Genomic DNA, 21,115 nt, shown 5'->3' with positions numbered 1-21,115 from the left:
CACTAAATCGCAAAATAAATCTCAAAAGGTGCCTGAGCTTCTTCTGGAGTGTTCTACCATAGTTTTTGCTTAAATAATTGTCAATATTCTCTCTATTATTTAATGTAGTAAAAAAATGACCAAACATCAACAGTAAAAAGACTTAAAAAAAGAACTCCAAAAAATACAGACTGCCAAAACTTCAGAAAAACATTCAGGAACCAATTGAAAAAATGTCACAAAAGACGCTTCAGGGAATAAAACCTCCTGAGTTTCTTGAAGCATATTATGCTTAAAGATCTTGTCCACTATTCGGACTACCTCTTCTGTATCTCTATGGTTCCATCTAGTAAAATAATTAAAAGTACCGTCACACTCACCGACGCTGCAGCGATATAGACAACGAGCCGATCGCTGCAGCGTCGCTGTTTCGGTCACTGTAGAGACGTCAAACACATCAGCTCCAGAACGATGCAGGAGCGATCCAGTGACGTAACGGCGACTCACTTATCGTTGTAGCTGGTTGTTAGCTCCATGTAAAACAATGCTGGCATCGTTGCTTTTGATGTCAAACATGATGATACACGCCTACCTGACGACCAAATAAAGTTCTGGACTTCTATCTCCGACCATCGATGGCACAGCGGGATCCAGATCGCTGCTGCGTGTCAAACACAACGGGATCACTATCCAGGATGCTGCAACGTCACGGATCGTTGTCGTTCTCGTTGTAAAGTTGCTGAGTGTGAAGGTACCTTAACACTTATACTGATCTCTTGTGCCGATGCCATTCCAGCGGTGTCAGCTTTGGCTCTTCCAGGGATTTTGTGACAATCCCTGCAGCCAATCAGTGGTCACTTCACTCTCCCCTCCTTTGGACAAAACAAGACATCTGGAGTAAGTGACCGGGCAACCACAGCTCTCACTTCCTCTGGATGTTAATTACATCAATAGAAAAGGAGAGTGAGGGCAGTGCTGATTGGGTGCATGGATTGCATGACCTAAGAATGTCACGAGATCTGCGGGAGAGCCAATGCTGACACCGCTGGAATGGCACTGGCGCCGGAGGTGAGTATAGGTGTTATTGTTTTACAAAAGGGAAACATAAGGCGTCAGAAGGATTTGTCAGAATATTGAACAACCCCTTTAAAAAACTTGGCTGGTTTGCATAAGTTTAAAAGACATGTGCGCTAAGCCTAAATGATCTATCCTCAGTTTCCTTATTTTTGTACTCTAAGCTTCTATAATTTATCGCGTCTGTAAGTAAAGGAAAATTAAATTTGAAAATCATTTGGGAAATAAACACAAAGGGGTTTAGTTCTTAATGTGCCATCTGTGTTTTGTAGCCAGAATGAATTCTGAATAATTGAAAAAAAGGTTTATATTGAATAATGAATATTGTGATTAATTAAACTGATAGAACAAGTGAGATGTCTCATCTTCCAGATATGTTTCCTGTTCTTCAACTTACTGTTGTATAGATTTAGGATGTCTCTAAAGCTTCTCCAGTGTAAAATCATCAGAACATGAGGTGACATTTTCTATTCTGAATGAGATAATCATTTTTATTTACTACTTTAATCTTTTGATTTTATTTTCACAATTGTTTTATTGCTTTCACACAGGTTGGATTTACTTCTTGCCTTATTCATCTTGGGAGACGCTGCAAAAAAAAATATTTTCTGTTTAAGAGCATTTGTTGAAATTGGTTCTGACTTTCTATCTACTATTTCTCAATTTCAAGGACAGGTAAATATATAGATGCAGTTGGGATAAACGTCAGTAGATATCTACAGTATTGTTCTGGCTGGAGATATGCTTTTGTGAAAGCTGGGATGAGAGACGCCGCTGTTCAGCTAATTGCTCAGTAGTCACTAAGGTCCAGTAGTGATTGTGAGGCAAGAGAGAAAGGATCTGATTTATCATTGAATTTTTTCCAAGTTAATAATAACTTAATTATTGACTTTTGGATTTGCTGCAAATTCATCAAAGAATTTGAGCAGTGTCAGACTGGCCCAGCAGAGCATCCTCCGGTGGGCCCTCTCCCTTCTGTTTGGATCAGAGGCACTTCAGCTCAAGTCTGGAGCATCATATAAGATAGTACTGAGTTCTGTAGTACTTCTTTAATAAAACTCCCTGTGCCGCCTTAACACTTTCTTCCTCTTTCCTCCTCACACACAATCTTCTGTCTTTTTTTGCTGTAAGAGCAGAGACAGGGAAAGGGTCTGCAGGCTGCAACTATGCTGAGTGGAGCCTTTTGTACCTCCACTCAGCAACTCAGCTGTAAAGTAAGATTTTCTGTGTGTATATGTCTTGGGTATGTGTTTGTTTATTGTGTATACTGTATATGAGTACTTATACTAATGTATAATGTGTGTATAACTGTCAGTGGGGGCGAAGGGTGCACTCATTCAGTAAGGGGTGATATGAGTGATGGGAGATGGAGCCCTTAATCAGTTTTGGGTGACAGGGGCCCCCATCCCATAACACATTTATCATCCTTTACTGAATGAGAGCCCCTACACTTACACTGACAGCTATAGACACATTATACATGAGTATAAACATTGAAACTCCTTATGCACATGTACACAATCATACTGACAGCTTTACACACATTAAACAAGGGAGTAAACATTCATTCTCCGCATACACATGTAAACACTCACGTCTATACATGCATTTTACATAGGTATAAACATTCATACTCCATATACACATGTACACACTCACACTTACTCACAGCTGTGAGGGCTGAGCTATGGGCCCTTAATCAGTTATCACCTTATAGGTGATATGGAAACAGAACTTTTCATAAGTAGTCTATAACAGCTGTGACAAAGTTACTGGTAAAGTGTTGAAGGGGAAATATATTTCACTATGCCTAATGGCGTCAGTGATATAAAACTCAGAGTTTTTCATCCAGCACACTAAGTGCGGTAAAGGGTTAAGCTAATTTGTTATAACGGGCTGGCTTTTATGTGGACATCCAAAGAGTGGATGGAAGGATGTCCACCTTATCTTCACCCCAGGGTGTGGTCTGTAACCCTGAGCAGGCTGATCCCCTCTAATACAAGGACTGTGTCTATTTCTACTGGGTTTTTTTGTTTTGCTGTTTTGCCCAGAGGACTGTGTTTACTTTGTGCTTCACCTTGGTTTATGCCTCATCTAAACAAACCAAGTGGATTCCTAAAACTGCAGTGTTCTCTTGTCTATCTCTGTGTGCAGCCGAGTGAGCTGATCTACCACACGGTGAAGAGTTAGACAAAGTTTCCTTTCTATATTAATTAAACCATAACTGGTTATAGAGAACCTGCCACCAGTTTGGACCGATATGAAGTAATGCCACCACCTTTTGGTGTGATATACAGCCTTCTATAATACTGTATATCTGACCCCAACCCGACCTGTAAGAGAAGAAAAATACATTTTATTATACTCACCTTCGGGGAGGTCTGGTCTGACGGGTGTTGGGCAGAGCAAAGTAATGCAGTGCGCAGGCGCTGGGAAAGGTCGAAGATTCTGTATTCTGTAGATTTCATTGGTTAATGATGCCCTATATTTCTTGTTTGGTATATGTGGTTCTGTTTTGAGGAGCAGAATTCACTTCCAGTATCTACATTGATGACTACACGCCGCACTGCACTCCATACCTGTTTTGTGGTGCAAAATAAGATTTCTTTAATTATTTTTAATGTCATTTTTTTTAGTGCTTTTACTTTTTGCAGGTTTCCAGTTTGATCAACATTGGATTTGATGGACTACGTTAGAACAGCATGGGATCCATGTCTTGAATAAAATATTCCCAGTGGAGTGCTTCCAGGATTTTTTTATTTAATGAAGAACGTTTATATTTTAACACTTTATTACAGCATTGGTAATGTATCTGACAAATGTTCATGACTATTACTGGGACTTGTTATCAGCCAGTGTTGTGTTTTGTCACCCAAGTGCTGTTCCTCCTCCTATTTTTTTTTACAATGTTTCTAAGAACTAACAGGCAGGTAGTTACTAACTACCTGCCTGTTGTGCCCAGTGCTGATCTCTGCCAACACAGAGTGGTCACTGACCGCTCCTGCCAGAAATTCTGCGGCTTTCAACTATGTCACGTCGACATAGCAGCTCTTTCTCTTCCACTCTGCTCTGTTGACAGAACGGGACTGCAGACGACATGCTGATTGACAACCGACCCCGCAATGCATAACTGCAGTCAGTCGATTGTTATTCAGCATGACATCAAAAGTCACATCCCATCAGCAGAGCAGAGTGGAAGAGAAGGAAGTGCTGATGTGTGGGCTGATCAGTCGCCACTTTCAGCCAGCTCAGGATAGATCAGGCAGGTAGTTAGCAAATACCTGCCTGTTTATTTTGAGGCCCATAGTAAAAAATTCTTGGATAACCTCTGTTACTATGCAAACACAGGGTTTATTGAGAAGAACTGGGTAGCTCTCAGACTTGAACCATTCAATGTGACAGGCCACCTCTGTGGTGACTGCTGGCTGGTGTTTTTAAGGTTTGAAGGGACCAATATCCATGGACATTCCCATCCTGGCAGTTTCAGTTTGTTGTTGTCATTTTTGCCTGTTTTGGTTATGTAGAATGAAAGGAGCCCATGTTATTTTTGTTCTCATTCATTTATGCAGAACCGAGTAGCCTGTATCCATTGTACTATACTAGGGCCGTTTGTTTCTATTTCTTTTGAATATAAGCAGGTAATTTCTACCTTCTTGAGCCCTTGTTTAGGTTTTCAAGCTAACACAGAATAATATGTTGACTTATGCAACAACCAAATTTATTCATTTACTCATTTTTTATGTGGGTCCGCACATTTTCATAACCAGTAAATGCAAAACCAACAGTAGCAAACTGATACTCTTCGAATGGGAAGATCTGTAGATACTGGTTACTTTTTTCTAAAAAAAAATAGCTTGTATCTGTGCCCAGCACAAACTATCACATTGAATGATTTGTTCCTGGGGGCAACCAACTCCTTCACAATTTCTCTGGTGCATTGGGCAGTGAGTTAGCAGTGAAGGGAGGTGTCAATGTTTGAGGCAACAAACTGACACTGGCTGACACTAAGCCCCAGCGAGAATAATTTAAAGTTGACTGTCAGATACCTCCATTACTAATGCCATAATAAAGTATTCCAAGAAACAAAATTAAAACAAACAAACAGAACCACTACACTAAATCGTCCTCCTCTGATATTTTTTTTTATCAATTAGATCCGATATTGGTCCAATGTAGTCCATTAAATCAAATGTAATCCATATAGTGATAAGAAGAATGAAAAAAATCTGATATTTAGTCTCAAATGCCTTATCTTAATGTACACAGTGCTGTCCTCCTTTTTGTTGCAAACTTTAACTTTTCTTATAAAGTTCTCTGGTAGGCACTGTGTTCTCCAGTTCGACAATGGATTTGAGCATGTTTTAAGTTGTCTTTTGTTGTTTATTAAATTTTCTGATTTTTACATCATTTTAGCTTTCTCTGGGGTTTTAGACTGATCCATCGAATGCAATTTTTTAAACAACATTTTTGTGCAAATTAAATTCAAGCACCACCCTAGAGTGATGTTTTTGTACGACAGCAATTTTTGCAAAAATATTTGCTAAACACTCGACTTTTTACTCTAAAAAAGTTAAAAACTGTTAAATACAAAAATTATACAATTTTTTAATTTGTGCAAAATTCATGAAAACACGTGATACATTTTGAAGAATTTAGTGCATAAATGGCAACAAATAACACTCAAGACAAAAAAGGAAAGTCACTAAAAAGTGTAAAAGCTGAGGCCAAAGAGTTAATTGCAAATAGTATTTGCTATCCTCCACGTGATGCCAGTTTGTTCTATTGTAGCAAGAAGATTTAGAATATCTTCACACAGAAAACACTTCATAAACCTGTCTTGTTTTGGGTAGTTTTTGGAGGAGTTATTCTTTTCCAAAGTGGTTTTGAAGAGGATCTGAACAGGTTTGGAAGAGTTTTCAATGAAATGTTTCTTTGCAACCTTTTTCATTAGACAATGTCTAGTTTGGAGAGGTTTCCTTCAGGATTTGCTTAAATGACATGACATGCACTTTCTTTTTTTTACCAAGCATTCTTCAAAGAAAAATTCCTGTGAATAGCAAAGTCAAAAAAATGATTAGGAAGAGTTTTCCAGGCCGTTTTTAAGATGTTTGGGGGATGATTTTGAAGGTCAACAAGGACCAGAAACCATGCCTCAGTAAGTCTTATTCTCCCATATCATTGCTGTGGAGATGGCTTGGAATGAAGAAGCCATGGTGGTGATCTTCTGGAATGGTCTCTCCGGTCATATTTAGGATGAATTGGCAATCAGGGTCTATCATATTTCCTAGATGTTTTATATTACCCGGGTTGATCTTTGTTTACATAAGCGAGCTCTGGAACAAGCTCAAAAATTGCTTTTTGTCATAAGGCCACCCAGACTGGCACCAAGCTTTCAGTCCCTCTTGCTGCCTCAAGCCACATCACCTGCTATACAGCCAGTGCAGGTGGAGCTGATTAAACTGTCTGTTCAGGAGCAACAGTGAAGGCGTAATGAGATTGACTGAATGTACTGTGGTGACAAAGAACATTATGTTCATCAGTGCCCAGTGAGACTGAGAAGCTTCCAACAAAGTTGGTTAGAGAGATGTTCCTAGGTGAGAAGGATTGCTCTCCAAAACTATTGACCAAAGTCACCCTTATCTGGGGAAGAAGGGCTATCTCTTCGACAGCCCATTTATGCTTCAGTTCCGCTGCCAACTTTATCTATCAGGACCTGGTTTGTCAACTTCAGCTCCCTACAAAGCTCCATTGATAGGCAACTGTTAGCAGAATCTATACGATATATCACGCTGCCAACAACATTGCAGATTGGAGTTCTGCATTGTGAAAGAATTTCTTTTACTTGCTACTTAAATTTGTGAACTCTGTTCTTCTGGGTCTTCCATGGCTGCATCTACACAAGCCAGTAGTTGACTGGTCCACCGGCCAGATGCTTCAGTGTGGAACGAATTGTGTGGCCAACTGCCTTGCAAAGGTCATGTACAAGTCTCCATCTTCCGTGTCTTCAAACCTTTCTTCTCTGCCCATCTATTGTCGTGCCTTTGCAGATGTCTTTTGTGAAAATAAGGCAGAAATCTTGCACCACATAAACCTTACGATTGTCCAGTTGATCTTCAGTCTGGTACCTTTTCACCTCTCGGCCGGGTGTAACCCCTATACTAGCCAGGGACTCGTACTATGTTGAAATATAACCAAGCAATTTAGCGGAGGGTTTCATCTGTAAGTCCTCTTCTGCTGGTGCCAGCTTTTTCTTAGTGATAAAGAAGAATGAGTCCTTACTTCCCTGATCTCTGAACTATTCAACAGAATCCGTTGAGCTAAGATCTTCACCAAATTGGATCAACGAGGGGCATACAACTCGATTTGTATCCACAAGGGTGACGAATGGAAGACAGCCTTTAATTGCCATGACTACGAGTCAATACGAGTATCCCGTCATGCTTTTTGGTCTATGCAATGCATTCTCTGTGTTTCAGGAATTTGCTTCAGGTTGCCATTTGTAAAAATGTGTCTTTGAAAAACTCTCCTTGCCTTTCCTTGGATACATTGTTTCCAGCAAGAGTCTAGAAATGAATCCTAGAAAAGGTTTCTGTTGTTCTCTCCTAGCCCTAAGGCTTTCGTGCCATCCAGAAAATGTATTCCACACTTTTCATCCCTTGTGGCATCTAATGTATCACCACCTTAACCAAGGGGGGGCTAATGCCAAAGTGTGGCCTGAGTCAGCCTTCCAGCAATTGAAAGAGGCCTTCGCTAAAGCACTGGTGGTGCACCATTTGGATGTTAACAAACAGTTTCTCCTGGAAGTAGATGCCTCATGTAGCAGTCCCAGGAGAGTTCTTCTGCAAATAACTTCTACGGGGAAGTCTGTCTTTTGCAATTTTATTTCTCTAAACTGTTTTTGCCGGCCAAGTAAAATTATACTATTGATTAACTTTTGTTGTCCATTAAGATGGCGCTTGAATAATGGAATGTGTGCAGCTCTCCAGTAATATACATGGACCATAAGAATTTGACCTTTCTACAGTCCATGTAATGGTTAAATCCTCGTCAAGCCAGGTGTGTACTCTTATTTGTTGCTTTTGGCTTCCAGTTTCACTTCCATTCAGCATAGAAGAATCTGAAAGCAGATGCCCCACCTCAATCCTTTGACATTACTGACTCCATGGAGGAGTCACAGCACATCATTGACCCAGTCATTGTTGTTGAGGCAGCTCCTGTTCTTCTGAAAAGCATTCCTCCAGGTAAGACCTTTGTGTCTACTGCTAGAAAAATGAGAATTTTGTCCTGGGGACCTGAATCCAAGCTAGCTGGCCATGTGGGCATACGCAAATCTACTGAGCTGATTTCTCTCTGCTTCTGGTGGCCCTGACTGGAACAAGCCTGATTTTCTTCTACAGTCTCTGCTGGTTCCTTCCGCTTCCTTTCAACACATTGTTATGGATTTCATCACGCTTCTGCCCCTCTCCAAGGGATATGACACCATCTGGGTTCTGGTGGATGACTCCCTTCAATCCTCTAGTCAGTCTTCCCTACACTACCAAGCCCACCACACAGATTTTCCAGCATGTGTTTCATCTCCACAGTCTTTCCACATTGTCTTTGATCGTGGAGTCCAGTTCACTTCAAAATTTTGGAGAACTTTTTCTAAGTTGCTGAATGTACAGCTATATTTTTCTTCTGCGTATCATCTGCAGACCAGTGGGCAAGTTGAATGAGTTAATCAGGTTCTTGAAAATTACCTTTGTCAATCTATCTTTGCCTGTCAGGATAACTGGGTACAAGTATTTCCCTGGATAGAGTTTTCCTACAACCATGTTGGGGAGTATCTCCATTCTTCGTTGTATACTCCCAGCATCTTCAAGTGCCCTCTCCTATGTTGACTTTCTGCGGGGTACCAGCAGCTGATTCTTCATATGACGACTTCCTCCATATCTGACTCAAACTCAGGTCCCTTTCCTCAAGGTCATATATCGAATTAAGACTCATGTGGACAAAAAAACATTTTAGCCACCTTGCTATCACCTTGAAGAAAAGTCTGGCTGTCTTCCTGGAAAATTTGGCTAAAGTGCTTTCCTACAAGTTTGCCATCCAGTATCTTGGATCATTCAAAATCCTCATGCAACTCAATCTGGTGACCTACAGTCTTCAGATTCCTGCAAATCTAAGGATTCCGAATTAATTTCAGGCCTCACTCCTGAAGCCGGTGGTCCTGAATCTTTTCTCCAGACAGCTTACTCCTACCTCTATCTCTGGTTCTGAAGGTTCTTTGGATGTCTTTGAATTTATGGACATACTGGATTGTAGGAAGGTCTGGGGAACACCTTCTATTTGGTGGATTGCAAGGGCTTTGTTCCTGAGGAGAGTTCATGGGAGCCTGATGAAAACATCTGCTCCCCTACCATTCTTGAGAGTTCTCCATTGGTCTTGCCAAAAAAGGAGAGGGCGTAAGGGGAGGTACTGTCACGCTGGTAAATCGCATGTCCTCTCAGCGCTGTCCTATTTCCCTCAGTTAGTGCTCTGCTTCCCCTTATGTTAGGCTGTCACCCTGAGTTTGTCTCTTGCAGCACTCCCCAGCACTGCTGCATCATACTGTTATCTCCACCTGGCTATAGAGAGAGGCGGACAGTCTCTGCAGTAAATTAACCCTGCTGTATCCTTCAGAGATTAGCTTCCCTGACCTATCCACTGCCTGCCATATACAGCAGAGCACGCCATATACAGCACAACAGCACCCCTATATACAGCACAGCACCCCCATATACAGTACCACCATATACAGCACAGCACCCCATATACAATACAGCACCACCATATACAGCACCTCCCATATACAGAATCCCCATATACAGCACAGCCATATACAGCACAGCACCCCCCATGTACAGCACCCCTCATACAGCACAGCACCCCATATATAGCCCAGCACCCCTATATACAGCACAGCACCCCCATATACAGCACAGCGCCCCCATATACAGAACAGCACCCCCGTATACAATACAGCACAGCACCACCATATACAGCACCCCCATATATAGCACCCCCATATACAGTACAGAACCCCTATATACAGCACAGTGCCCCATGTACAATACAGCCCAGCACCGCCATATAAAGCACAACACACTTATATACAATACAGCAGCCCCCATATACAGCACAGCACCCCCAAATACAGCACAACACCCCCATATACAGCACACCACTCCATATACAGCACAGCACCCCTATATACAATACTGCACCCCCAAATACAGCACATCACCCCCAAATACAGCACAGCACCCCCATTTACAGCACAGCACCCCCCATATACAGCACCCCCATATACAGCACAGCACTCCCATATACAGCACCCCTATATACAATACAGCACAGAACCCCCAAACACAGCACAGCACCCCTCATATACAGCACCCCCTACATACAGCACCCCCCATATTCAGCACCTGGAGTCTGATGAACACAGACAATTGATGCAGAGAGGTAGAATGACTCACTGATGGACCAATCATTCACACTCCCTGGCTGGAGGAGGCAGATGCAGAGGAGGCAGAGTTAATTGCTGCTGTATTGAAAGTGCAACCAGGCAGCCTCCTCCCTCCCAAGTCCCGACGGACCGCAGCTTGCTCTTCTGACTCACTGTCAACACACAGGAATGCACGCAGGAACAGGACACCAAGTTATCTGACTGCAGGGGGCGGCGCCACACTGCCGCCCCCTGTCTTCACGGACTTACTGCCACCTGAGGCAAAATGCTCAACTGGCCTCATTATAGGTGCATGTGATGCAGGTGATGTGTATGTACATACATACACATCACCTGCTTTGGCCAATCAGCATTTGAATTTATACAGTTTGGAATAGAAAAATCTGCATAAAAATGATAATATGGTCAAAATTCTTACTTGCCAAATAATTGTGTACACATTGTATAGGTGAAGGGAGAATACATATGCAGGTAGAATAATAAGTATATTTGACGTTCACCTTACATGTACATGTTAACATACAACACATGCAGATTTATTGTGCAGATTAATGATATAGCAGCGAGGACCATTAAGCTTTGGAAGTGAAAATACACACAAAAAAATTGATATTGCAACATCAGAAAAGAAAAGAAATTGATTTCTGAAAATGATAGGATCGACATGTTAATGATATGTAAATGATGAAAAATGAAAGCAAAATTTTCAGAACATCTTAATTTATTCAATATCCAGTATGAGCAGCATGTGCAAAAATATGCACTCCTATATGCCTTGATATGGTTATTAAAGGGAACCTGTCACCCCCAAAATCGAAGGTGAGCTAAGCCCACTGGCATCAGGGGCTTATCTACAGCATTCTGTAATGCTGTAGATAAGCCTCCGATGTATCCTGAAAGATAAGAAAAAGAGGTTAGATTATACTCACCTGGGCGGGTGGTCCGATCCTGTGGGTGTCGTGGTCCAGTCCGGGGCCTCCCATCTTCATAGGATGAGGTACTCTTCTTGCCTTCACGCTGCGGCGCAGGCGTACTTTGTCTGCCCTGTTGAGGGCAGAGCAAAGTACTGCAGTGCGCAGGCGCCAGGAAAGGTCAAAGAGACCCTGCGCACTGCACTACTTTTTGCTTTTTTACTTTTTTATACTTTCTGCAAGGTATTTGATGAACCGGGTCGTTTGGCCTCTACCACCAAGTCTCTTTTTAACCTCCATCAAGGATGGAATAATGAGGCTCTAGTGGGAGCTTTCTGGTGGGGGCCTTTTCTTCGGATCAAGGATGAGTTAGCTGGTCATGATACTCCGACCTCCCTAGAGGATCTTATTTCTTTGGCGACCCGCATCGATTTACGTTTTCAAGAATGTTCTCGTCCCTGTGTCTCTTTCAGCCGAGCCAGACTAGCTTTCCCACCGTTCCTTGCCTTCCTTGCCTCGCTGTTCCTGCTCAGTCCGTCTTGTTACCTCTCCTTCCCCTCTCCGTCTTGTGTCGCTTTCCTACCAATCCGCCCTGCTTCCTGTTACCCCCAGTCTGTCCTACCCATTGCTCCTTTCTCTGGGATCTCCTACTGCTTGTCCCCTGATGCCAGCTTCCGTGGTAATAGTCTCCCTCGGGCCTGCCCCTAACGCTCCCTGTATAGGGGGTGGTCTATCTGGCTAGCTTCCCCGGGGGAGGTTCGTTGCCGTGGATCTGCAGGTTCACTCTAGGAGTTCTAAGTATCTCACAGTTGTTTGCCATAATCATCAACATTAACAGAAATAAACACTTGAAATAGATCACTCTAGTTTTTAATGACTCTATATAATATATGAGTTTCACTTTTTATATCATATAACTGAAATTAATTAACTTTTTGATGATATTCTAATTTTGTGAGAAGCACCTGGATGTATACAATACACTGTGTTCCAAATTATTATGCAAATTGGATTTAAGTGTTATAAAGATTTAATTGTTTTGTTTTTCAAATAAACTCATGGATGGTATTGTGTCTCAGGGCTCAATGGATCACGGAAATCAATCTTAAACACATGTAACATAGTAACATAGTAACATAGTTAGTAAGGCCGAAAAAAGACATTTGTCCATCCAGTTCAGCCTATATTCCATCATAATAAATACCCAGATCTACGTCCTTCTACAGAACCTAATAATTGTATGATACAATATTGTTCTGCTCCAGGAAGACATCCAGGCCTCTCTTGAACCCCTCGACTGAGTTCGCCATCACCACCTCCTCAGGCAAGCAATTCCAGATTCTCACTGCCCTAACAGTAAAGAATCCTCTTCTATGTTGGTGGAAAAACCTTCTCTCCTCCAGATGCAAAGAATGCCCCCTTGTGCCCGTCACCTTCCTTGGTATAAACAGATCCTCAGCGAGATATTTGTATTGTCCCCTTATATACTTATACATGGTTATTAGATCGCCCCTCAGTCGTCTTTTTTCTAGACTAAATAATCCTAATTTCGCTAATCTATCTGGGTATTGTAGTTCTCCCATCCCCTTTATTAATTTTGTTGCCCTCCTTTGTACTCTCTCTAGTTCCATTATATCCTTCCTGAGCACCGGTGCCCAAAACTGGACACAGTACTCCATGTGCGGTCTAACTAGGGATTTGTACAGAGGCAGTATAATGCTCTCATCATGTGTATCCAGACCTCTTTTAATGCACCCCATGATCCTGTTTGCCTTGGCAGCTGCTGCCTGGCACTGGCTGCTCCAGGTAAGTTTATCATTAACTAGGATCCCCAAGTCCTTCTCCCTGTCAGATTTACCCAGTGGTTTCCCGTTCAGTGTGTAATGGTGATATTGATTCCCTCTTCCCATGTGTATAACCTTACATTTATCATTGTTAAACCTCATCTGCCACCTTTCAGCCCAAGTTTCCAACTTATCCAGATCCATCTGTAGCAGAATACTATCTTCTCTTGTATTAACTGCTTTACATAGTTTTGTATCATCTGCAAATATCGATATTTTACTGTGTAAACCTTCTACCAGATCATTAATGAATATGTTGAAGAGAACAGATCCCAATACTGACCCCTGTGATAATGTGATAATTAGTTTTCCAGGTGATTCTAATGAAAGGAAAACTACTTAAAAACGATGTTCCACATTATTAAGCAGGCCACAGGTTTCAAGCAATATGGGAAATAAAAAGGATCTCTTTGCTGCTGAAAAGAGTTAAATAGTGCAATTCCTTGGACAAGGTATGAAAACATTAGATATTTCACGAAAAACCTAAGAGTAATCATCATACTGTGAAGAGATTTGTGACTGAAACAGAGCACAGACAGAGTTCATGCAGATAAAGGCAGATAAAGGCATAATGAGGAAGGTTTCTGCCAGACAAATTCATTGGATTAAGAGAGCAGCTGCCAAATACCTGTCAGGCTGCTGCAGTGCAGTACAGCACAACCTCCACCAGGGGGAGCTTGAGCGGAAAGTGCGACTGCACACATAGGATAGCAGAACAGACGCCACCAAGTGGCAAGAGAGTGGTCAGACAAGCCGAGTAAAGCACGAGATAGCACGACAGTATAATAGGATTAGACAGATGGATAGTCAGAATGTAACCAGAGATCAGTAAACCAGAACGGGCAATATACGGTACAATAGGGACAGACAGCAACGACGTAAATAACCAAGCCAGAAGATCAGAACCCGAGAATCAAGCAGATAAACAGACAGAGAAACACTGGGAAAAGGGCAGACAGAGGGAGTTAACAGACACAGGACAAGTCAGGGTTCACAGCAGGGCAAATCAAGAGCTACCAGCAGGGTCAGGTTAACATGCCGAAGGCAGAACTATAGCTGACACTGCCAGCAAGATTCATGGGAGCTAAATAGCAAACCTGAACCCAGAATGAGGCAGAGAAAAGTTAACCCTTGACATGATCCGTCCAGAAAAAAGGGCAGACAATAATAAACCCTGGAGCGGATCATGACAATACCATGACAAAGCAGTAAACAGTAGTGTTGAGCGATACCTTCCGATATCGGAAAGTATCGGTATCGGATAGGATCGGCCGATATTCAAAAAATATCGGATATCGCCGATACCGATCCCCGATCCCAATGCAAGTCAATGGGACCAAAATATCGGAATTAAAATAAACCCTTTCTTTCCTTGTAGGTTCATTCTACATGAAGGAAAACAACTAAGAATAATGCAGGATGTATTTGGGGAGGTGGCGGAGACATTAAAGTCATAGAGGTTTAGCCCAATCAAATAGAATAGCATGTTTTTTTTTTTTAAGACGTTCGGAGTGACAAAGATATTGACTATGTAAATTTTTTTTTTTTATTTTGTCAGATATTGATGTTTCACTATTCCACGCCCTTCCCCTTCTTTTTTTTCTTCTTTTTTTATTACTTTTCCCATACTTTCATCTTCATCATCATCAGCATCTTTGACATCAACTTCTTCTTCACCTTATTCATCTTCTTCTTCATCCTTTACCTTTTTTTTTTTTTTGATTACATTCTTCATATTCATTTTATTCAACTATTATTATTCTTCCTATTCTACATATTCATTTTATTCAACTGTTATTATTCTTCCTATTCTACTTCTTCATCATATTCTCATTTGTGAAAGGCATTCCCGTAGTTGTTATCTATAAAAGTTGGAAGATTACACCTTCCGTTCTGCCAGTCACAAAAGTTACATTTGTCCGCGTTCAGTTTGGCCTGCAGCATCAGGCTTTATCCAGGGGCACCACGAGGAGGAACGGACTCACCCCCATACACTGCTTAGTCTTCTTCTGCATATAATTGAGATAATATCTTTTGCTCTGATATTAAGTGTTATGCTTAATGTTCTTCTGCTCTTTGTTCTGCAGCCTCTTGTTCTTCTGCTTCTCGGTCTTCCATGTCGTCGTCTCCAGGGTCGTCGTCTCCAGTGTCGTCATCTCCGCCGTCGTCGTCTCCGCCGCCGTCGTCGTCGTCATCGGGGTGGTCTTCCGGGTCGTCGTCGTCGTCGTCATCGGGGTGGTCTTCCGGGTCGTCGACTTTAGGGTCTTCAACTTGGAAATGTAGCAGAAGGTACAAGAAGGCTGAGAAAATGCCCAAAGGTTCAAGAGCCTATGGAACTACCGAGGACCAGCTGACGTTACTGGAACCCGGTTACTAAGCAGGAGGTACCCGTGCTAAAAAGCACTACCAAGGACCGCCTGACGTTGGCGGAACTCGGATACCCAGAAGGAGGCACCTAAGCCAAAGGCTCTGCCCGGAACCAGCTGACGGTACTGGAACCAGGATGGGGAGCAGAAGGTACAAGAGCAAAAGACACTGCCGAGAACCAGCTGACGGTACTGGATCCCGGATGGGTAGCCGAAGGTCCAAGAGCCAATGGAACTACCGAGGACCAGCTGACGTTACTGGAACCCGGTTACTAAGCAGGAGGTACCCGTGCCTGAAAGCACTACCAAGGACCACCTGACGTTGGTGGAACTTGGATACCCAGAAGGAGGCACCTAAGCCAAAGGCTCTGCCCGGAACCAGCTGACGGTACTGGAACCAGGATGGGGAGCAGAAGGTACAAGATCAAAAGACACTGCTGAGAACCAGCTGACGGTGCTGGAACCAGGTGGTGGACCCGAAGGCCCACAGGAGAGGAGAGAACAGCTAGGCCGCGAGGCAGCCGCAGTTACCGAACCCCAACAGTCCTACAGGGGGAGCTGGGCCTACTGGCACTACAGAACCAGCCTTGACTACCAGTTCACGCAGCCCACATAGGAAGCTCCTAAACTGGAGGCACCCTGGAGTTGGCTAACCCGACCGCACCACGACGGGGCAAGCATAGGCGTCTCAGTGAGCTTGACACAACCCGGAAACAGCTGACGGTGCTGAAACCAGGCTTGGCACGAGGGAGTACCTGTGACAAAAACACTGCCGAGAACCAGCTGGCGGTGCTGGAACCCAGATGCGTTGCCCCAGTGTGCAAGAGCCAATGGCACGACCGAGGACCAGCTGACGGTGCTGGAACCCGGTTACTAAGCTGTAGGTGCCCGCGCTTAAAAGCACTACCAAGGACCGCCTGACGTTGGCGGAACTCGGATACCCAGGAGGAGGCACCTAAGCCAAAGGCTCGGCCCGGAACCAGCTGACGGTGCTGGAACCAGGTGGTGGACCCGAAGGCCCACAGGAGAGGAGAGAACAGCTACGCCGCGAGGCAGCCGCAGTCACCGAACCCCAACAGTCCTACAGGGGGAGCTGGGCCTACTGGCACTACAGAACCAGCCTTGACTACCAGTTCACGCAGCCCACATAGGAAGCTCCTAAACTGGAGGCACCCTGGAGTTGGCTAACTCGACCGCAACACGACGGGGCAACGCATAGGTGTCTCAGTGAGTTTGACAGTACCCGGAAACAGCTGACGGTGCTGGAACCAGGCTGGGCGCGAGGGAGTACCCGTGACAAAAACACTGCCGAGAACCAGCTGGCGGTGCTGGAACCCAGATGCGTTGCCCCAGTGTGCAAGAGCCAATGGCACGACCGAGGACCAGCTGACGGTGCTGGAACCCGGTTACTAAGCTGTAGGTGCCCGCGCTTAAAAGCACTACCAAGGACCGCCTGACGTTGGCGGAACTCGGATACCCAGGAGGAGGCACCTAAGCCAAAGGCTCGGCCCAGGAACCAGCTGACGGTGCTGGAACCAGGTGGTGGACCCGAAGGCCCACAGGAGAGGAGAGAACAGCTAGGCCGCGAGGCAGCCGCAGCTGGCGGTGCTGGAACCCAGATGCGTTGCCCCAGTGTGCAAGAGCCAATGGCACGACCGAGGACCAGCTGACGGTGCTGGAACCCGGTTACTAAGCTGTAGGTGCCCGCGCTTAAAAGCACTACCAAGGACCGCCTGGCGTTGGCGGAACTCGGATACCCAGGAGGAGGCACCTAACCCAAAGGCTCGGCCCGGAACCAGCTGACGGTGCTGGAACCAGGTGGTGGACCCGAAGGCCCACAGGAGAGGAGAGAACAGCTAGGCCGCGAGGCAGCCGCAGTTACCGAACCCCAACAGTCCTACAGGGGGAGCTGGGCCTACTGGCACTACAGAACCAGCCTTGACTACCAGTTCACGCAGCCCACATAGGAAGCTCCTAAACTGGAGGCACCCTGGAGTTGGCTAACCCGACCGCACCACGACAGGGCAAGCATAGGCGTCTCAGTGAGCTTGACACAACCCGGAAACAGCTGACGGTGCTGAAACCAGGCTTGGCACGAGGGAGTACCTGTGACAAAAACACTGCCGAGAACCAGCTGGCGGTGCTGGAACCCAGATGCGTTACCCCAGTGTGCAAGAGCCAATGGCACGACCGAGGACCAGCTGACGGTGCTGGAACCCGGTTACTAAGCTGTAGGTGCCCGCGCTTAAAAGCACTACCAAGGACCGCCTGACGTTGGCGGAACTCGGATACCCAGGAGGAGGCACCTAAGCCAAAGGCTCGGCCCAGGAACCAGCTGACGGTGCTGGAACCAGGTGGTGGACCCGAAGGCCCACAGGAGAGGAGAGAACAGCTAGGCCGCGAGGCAGCCGCAGTTACCGAACCCCAACAGTCCTACAGGGGGAGCTGGGCCTACTGGCACTACAGAACCAGCCTTGACTACCAGTTCACGCAGCCCACATAGGAAGCTCCTAAACTGGAGGCACCCTGGAGTTGGCTAACCCGACCGCACCACGACGGGGCAAGCTTAGGCGTCTCAGTGAGCTTGACACAACCCGGAAACAGCTGACGGTGCTGAAACCAGGCTTGGCACGAGGGAGTACCTGTGACAAAAACACTGCTGAGAACCAGCTGGCGGTGCTGGAACCCAGATGCGTTGCCCCAGTGTGCAAGAGCCAATGGCACGACCGAGGACCAGCTGACGGTGCTGGAACCCGGTTACTAAGCTGTAAGTGCCCGCGCTTAAAAGCACTACCAAGGACCGCCTGACGTTGGCGGAACTCGGATACCCAGGAGGAGGCACCTAAGCCAAAGGCTCGGCCCAGGAACCAGCTGACGGTGCTGGAACCAGGTGGTGGACCCGAAGGCCCACAGGAGAGGAGAGAACAGCTAGGCCGCGAGGCAGCCGCAGTTACCGAACCCCAACAGTCCTACAGGGGGAGCTGGGCCTACTGGCACTACAGAACCAGCCTTGACTACCAGTTCACGCAGCCCACATAGGAAGCTCCTAAACTGGAGGCACCCTGGAGTTGGCTAACCCGACCGCACCACGACGGGGCAAGCATAGGCATCTCAGTGAGCTTGACACAACCCGGAAACAGCTGACGGTGCTGAAACCAGGCTTGGCACGAGGGAGTACCTGTGACAAAAACACTGCCGAGAACCAGCTGGCGGTGCTGGAACCCAGATGCGTTGCCCCAGTGTGCAAGAGCCAATGGCACGACCGAGGACCAGCTGACGGTGCTGGAACCCGGTTACTAAGCTGTAGGTGCCCGCGCTTAAAAGCACTACCAAGGACCGCCTGGCGTTGGCGGAACTCGGATACCCAGGAGGAGGCACCTAACCCAAAGGCTCGGCCCGGAACCAGCTGACGGTGCTGGAACCAGGTGGTGGACCCGAAGGCCCACAGGAGAGGAGAGAACAGCTAGGCCGCGAGGCAGCCGCAGTTACCGAACCCCAACAGTCCTACAGGGGGAGCTGGGCCTACTGGCACTACAGAACCAGCCTTGACTACCAGTTCACGCAGCCCACATAGGAAGCTCCTAAACTGGAGGCACCCTGGAGTTGGCTAACTCGACCGCAACACGACGGGGCAACGCATAGGTGTCTCAGTGAGTTTGACAGTACCCGGAAACAGCTGACGGTGCTGGAACCAGGCTGGGCACAAGGGAGTACCCGTGACAAAAACACTGCCGAGAACCAGCTGGCGGTGCTGGAACCCAGATGCGTTGCCCCAGTGTGCAAGAGCCAATGGCACGACCGAGGACCAGCTGACGGTGCTGGAACCCGGTTACTAAGCTGTAGGTGCCCGCGCTTAAAAGCACTACCAAGGACCGCCTGACGTTGGCGGAACTCGGATACCCAGGAGGAGGCACCTAAGCCAAAGGCTCGGCCCGGAACCAGCTGACGGTGCTGGAACCAGGTGGTGGACCCGAAGGCCCACAGGAGAGGAGAGAACAGCTAGGCCGCGAGGCAGCCGCAGTTACCGAACCCCAACAGTCCTACAGGGGGAGCTGGGCCTACTGGCACTACAGAACCAGCCTTGACTACCAGTTCACGCAGCCCACATAGGAAGCTCCTAAACTGGAGGCACCCTGGAGTTGGCTAACCCGACCGCAACACGACCGGGCAAGCATAGGCGTCTCAGTGAGCTTGACACAACCCGGAAACAGCTGACGGTGCTGAAACCAGGCTTGGCACGAGGGAGTACCTGTGACAAAAACACTGCCGAGAACCAGCTGGCGGTGCTGGAACCCGGATGCGTTGCCTATCAAAGATTGTCTTCCTACAGCCCCAACTAGCGGTGTTGGAGCAAAGGGTAAGCAGGGGGAGCAGAGTGTAGGCCGAAGCCTGCACTGGAGTCAGCTTTGTGTCTGCATTGCGTTTGCAGGACACTTTGCCGGCTACACAGTGTGGGAACAGCTGGCGTTGCTGAACCCCACTAACACAATGGCTGGTGTTTTTCTCTGTGCAGCTAGCACTTCCGGGCAAAAACTAGCGTTGTTAGGGCCCAGGGTCAGCAGGAGGAGGAGAGGAGCAGAGTGTAGGCCGAAGCCTAGTTGAACCAATTTCAAAGGTAACCTTTAACCCCCCCCTCAGGTGTTACAAAGTACAAGAGCCACACCTTCTGCAGCATTAATGCTGCACAAGTAAAAGGTTGCTCTATTAATTTGTCTACTTGCACATGCTGAATGCAACACGTACACAATTTAGCCCATTCTACAGTCAAACTGTAGTTGAGGCGTGACTTGTATTTGTAAGGAGACGCAGTACAGGTGTCCCAAATAACGCCTTGGTGCTTGGCGCAGCTTCCTGAGCGTTGTTTTTTGCTGTACAGGAGTCTGCGTTCTTGTGTTATCCCTTGGCAATGCCCTGTTAGCGCTGCCCGTCTTATGACCTCATTTCATGTTGGCCGCTGCGGTTAACGATGGCCATAAATCCCAGACCCACAGTGCCTTTTCATAAAGTCACACTGCGGTGCTGGGATTCATGGCCTTGAGCAGTAAATATTTTCGCCGCTAACACACGTCCTTACACCTGCTTCAGACTGGGCGGCCTCTGCTGATCCCTTTTCGCATGCCGCGGCCATGAGGCCGCACAGTCTGAAGAAGGCGGAAGGAGATGAGTGACGACAGGCGAACATATGCACTGCTCGTGCCCATAAACCACACCCTCGCTGACAAAATAAATAAGACAACGAGGGGCGTTGTTTCTAGCAGGGCGGATGCACAGGCGCAGCCAGCTAACCATGATGTCAAAAGACGGGAAACGCTACCAAGGGGGGTGCTGCGTATCATTAGAAAGGAAAGTCACACCTCAGGGACAGTGGAATGGTCTCAATGAGACACATTTTGTACGTGTTGAGTTCCACGTGGGCAAGGAGAAAAAGTCAGCCACCTTGTACAAATGCAG

The 21,115-nt window shown here is 46.2% G+C and overlaps 1 protein-coding gene across 1 annotated transcript in view; it reads left to right on the top strand.

The window, feature by feature from the left end:
• Nucleotides 1–21,115, top strand: part of TMEM232 (transmembrane protein 232) — a 494,818-nt gene that overhangs the window by 127,370 nt on the left and 346,333 nt on the right. The window contains exon 8 of the mRNA XM_069752641.1: nt 1,605–1,728. Within this exon, the coding sequence (XP_069608742.1) occupies nt 1,605–1,728 (124 nt within the window). The remainder of the gene's footprint in view (nt 1–1,604; nt 1,729–21,115) is intronic.

Source organism: Ranitomeya imitator, chromosome 1 (genome assembly GCF_032444005.1).
Source record: "Ranitomeya imitator isolate aRanImi1 chromosome 1, aRanImi1.pri, whole genome shotgun sequence".
Lineage (NCBI taxonomy): Eukaryota > Metazoa > Chordata > Amphibia > Anura > Dendrobatidae > Ranitomeya > Ranitomeya imitator.
This window is presented reverse-complemented; position numbering and strand designations above follow the sequence as displayed.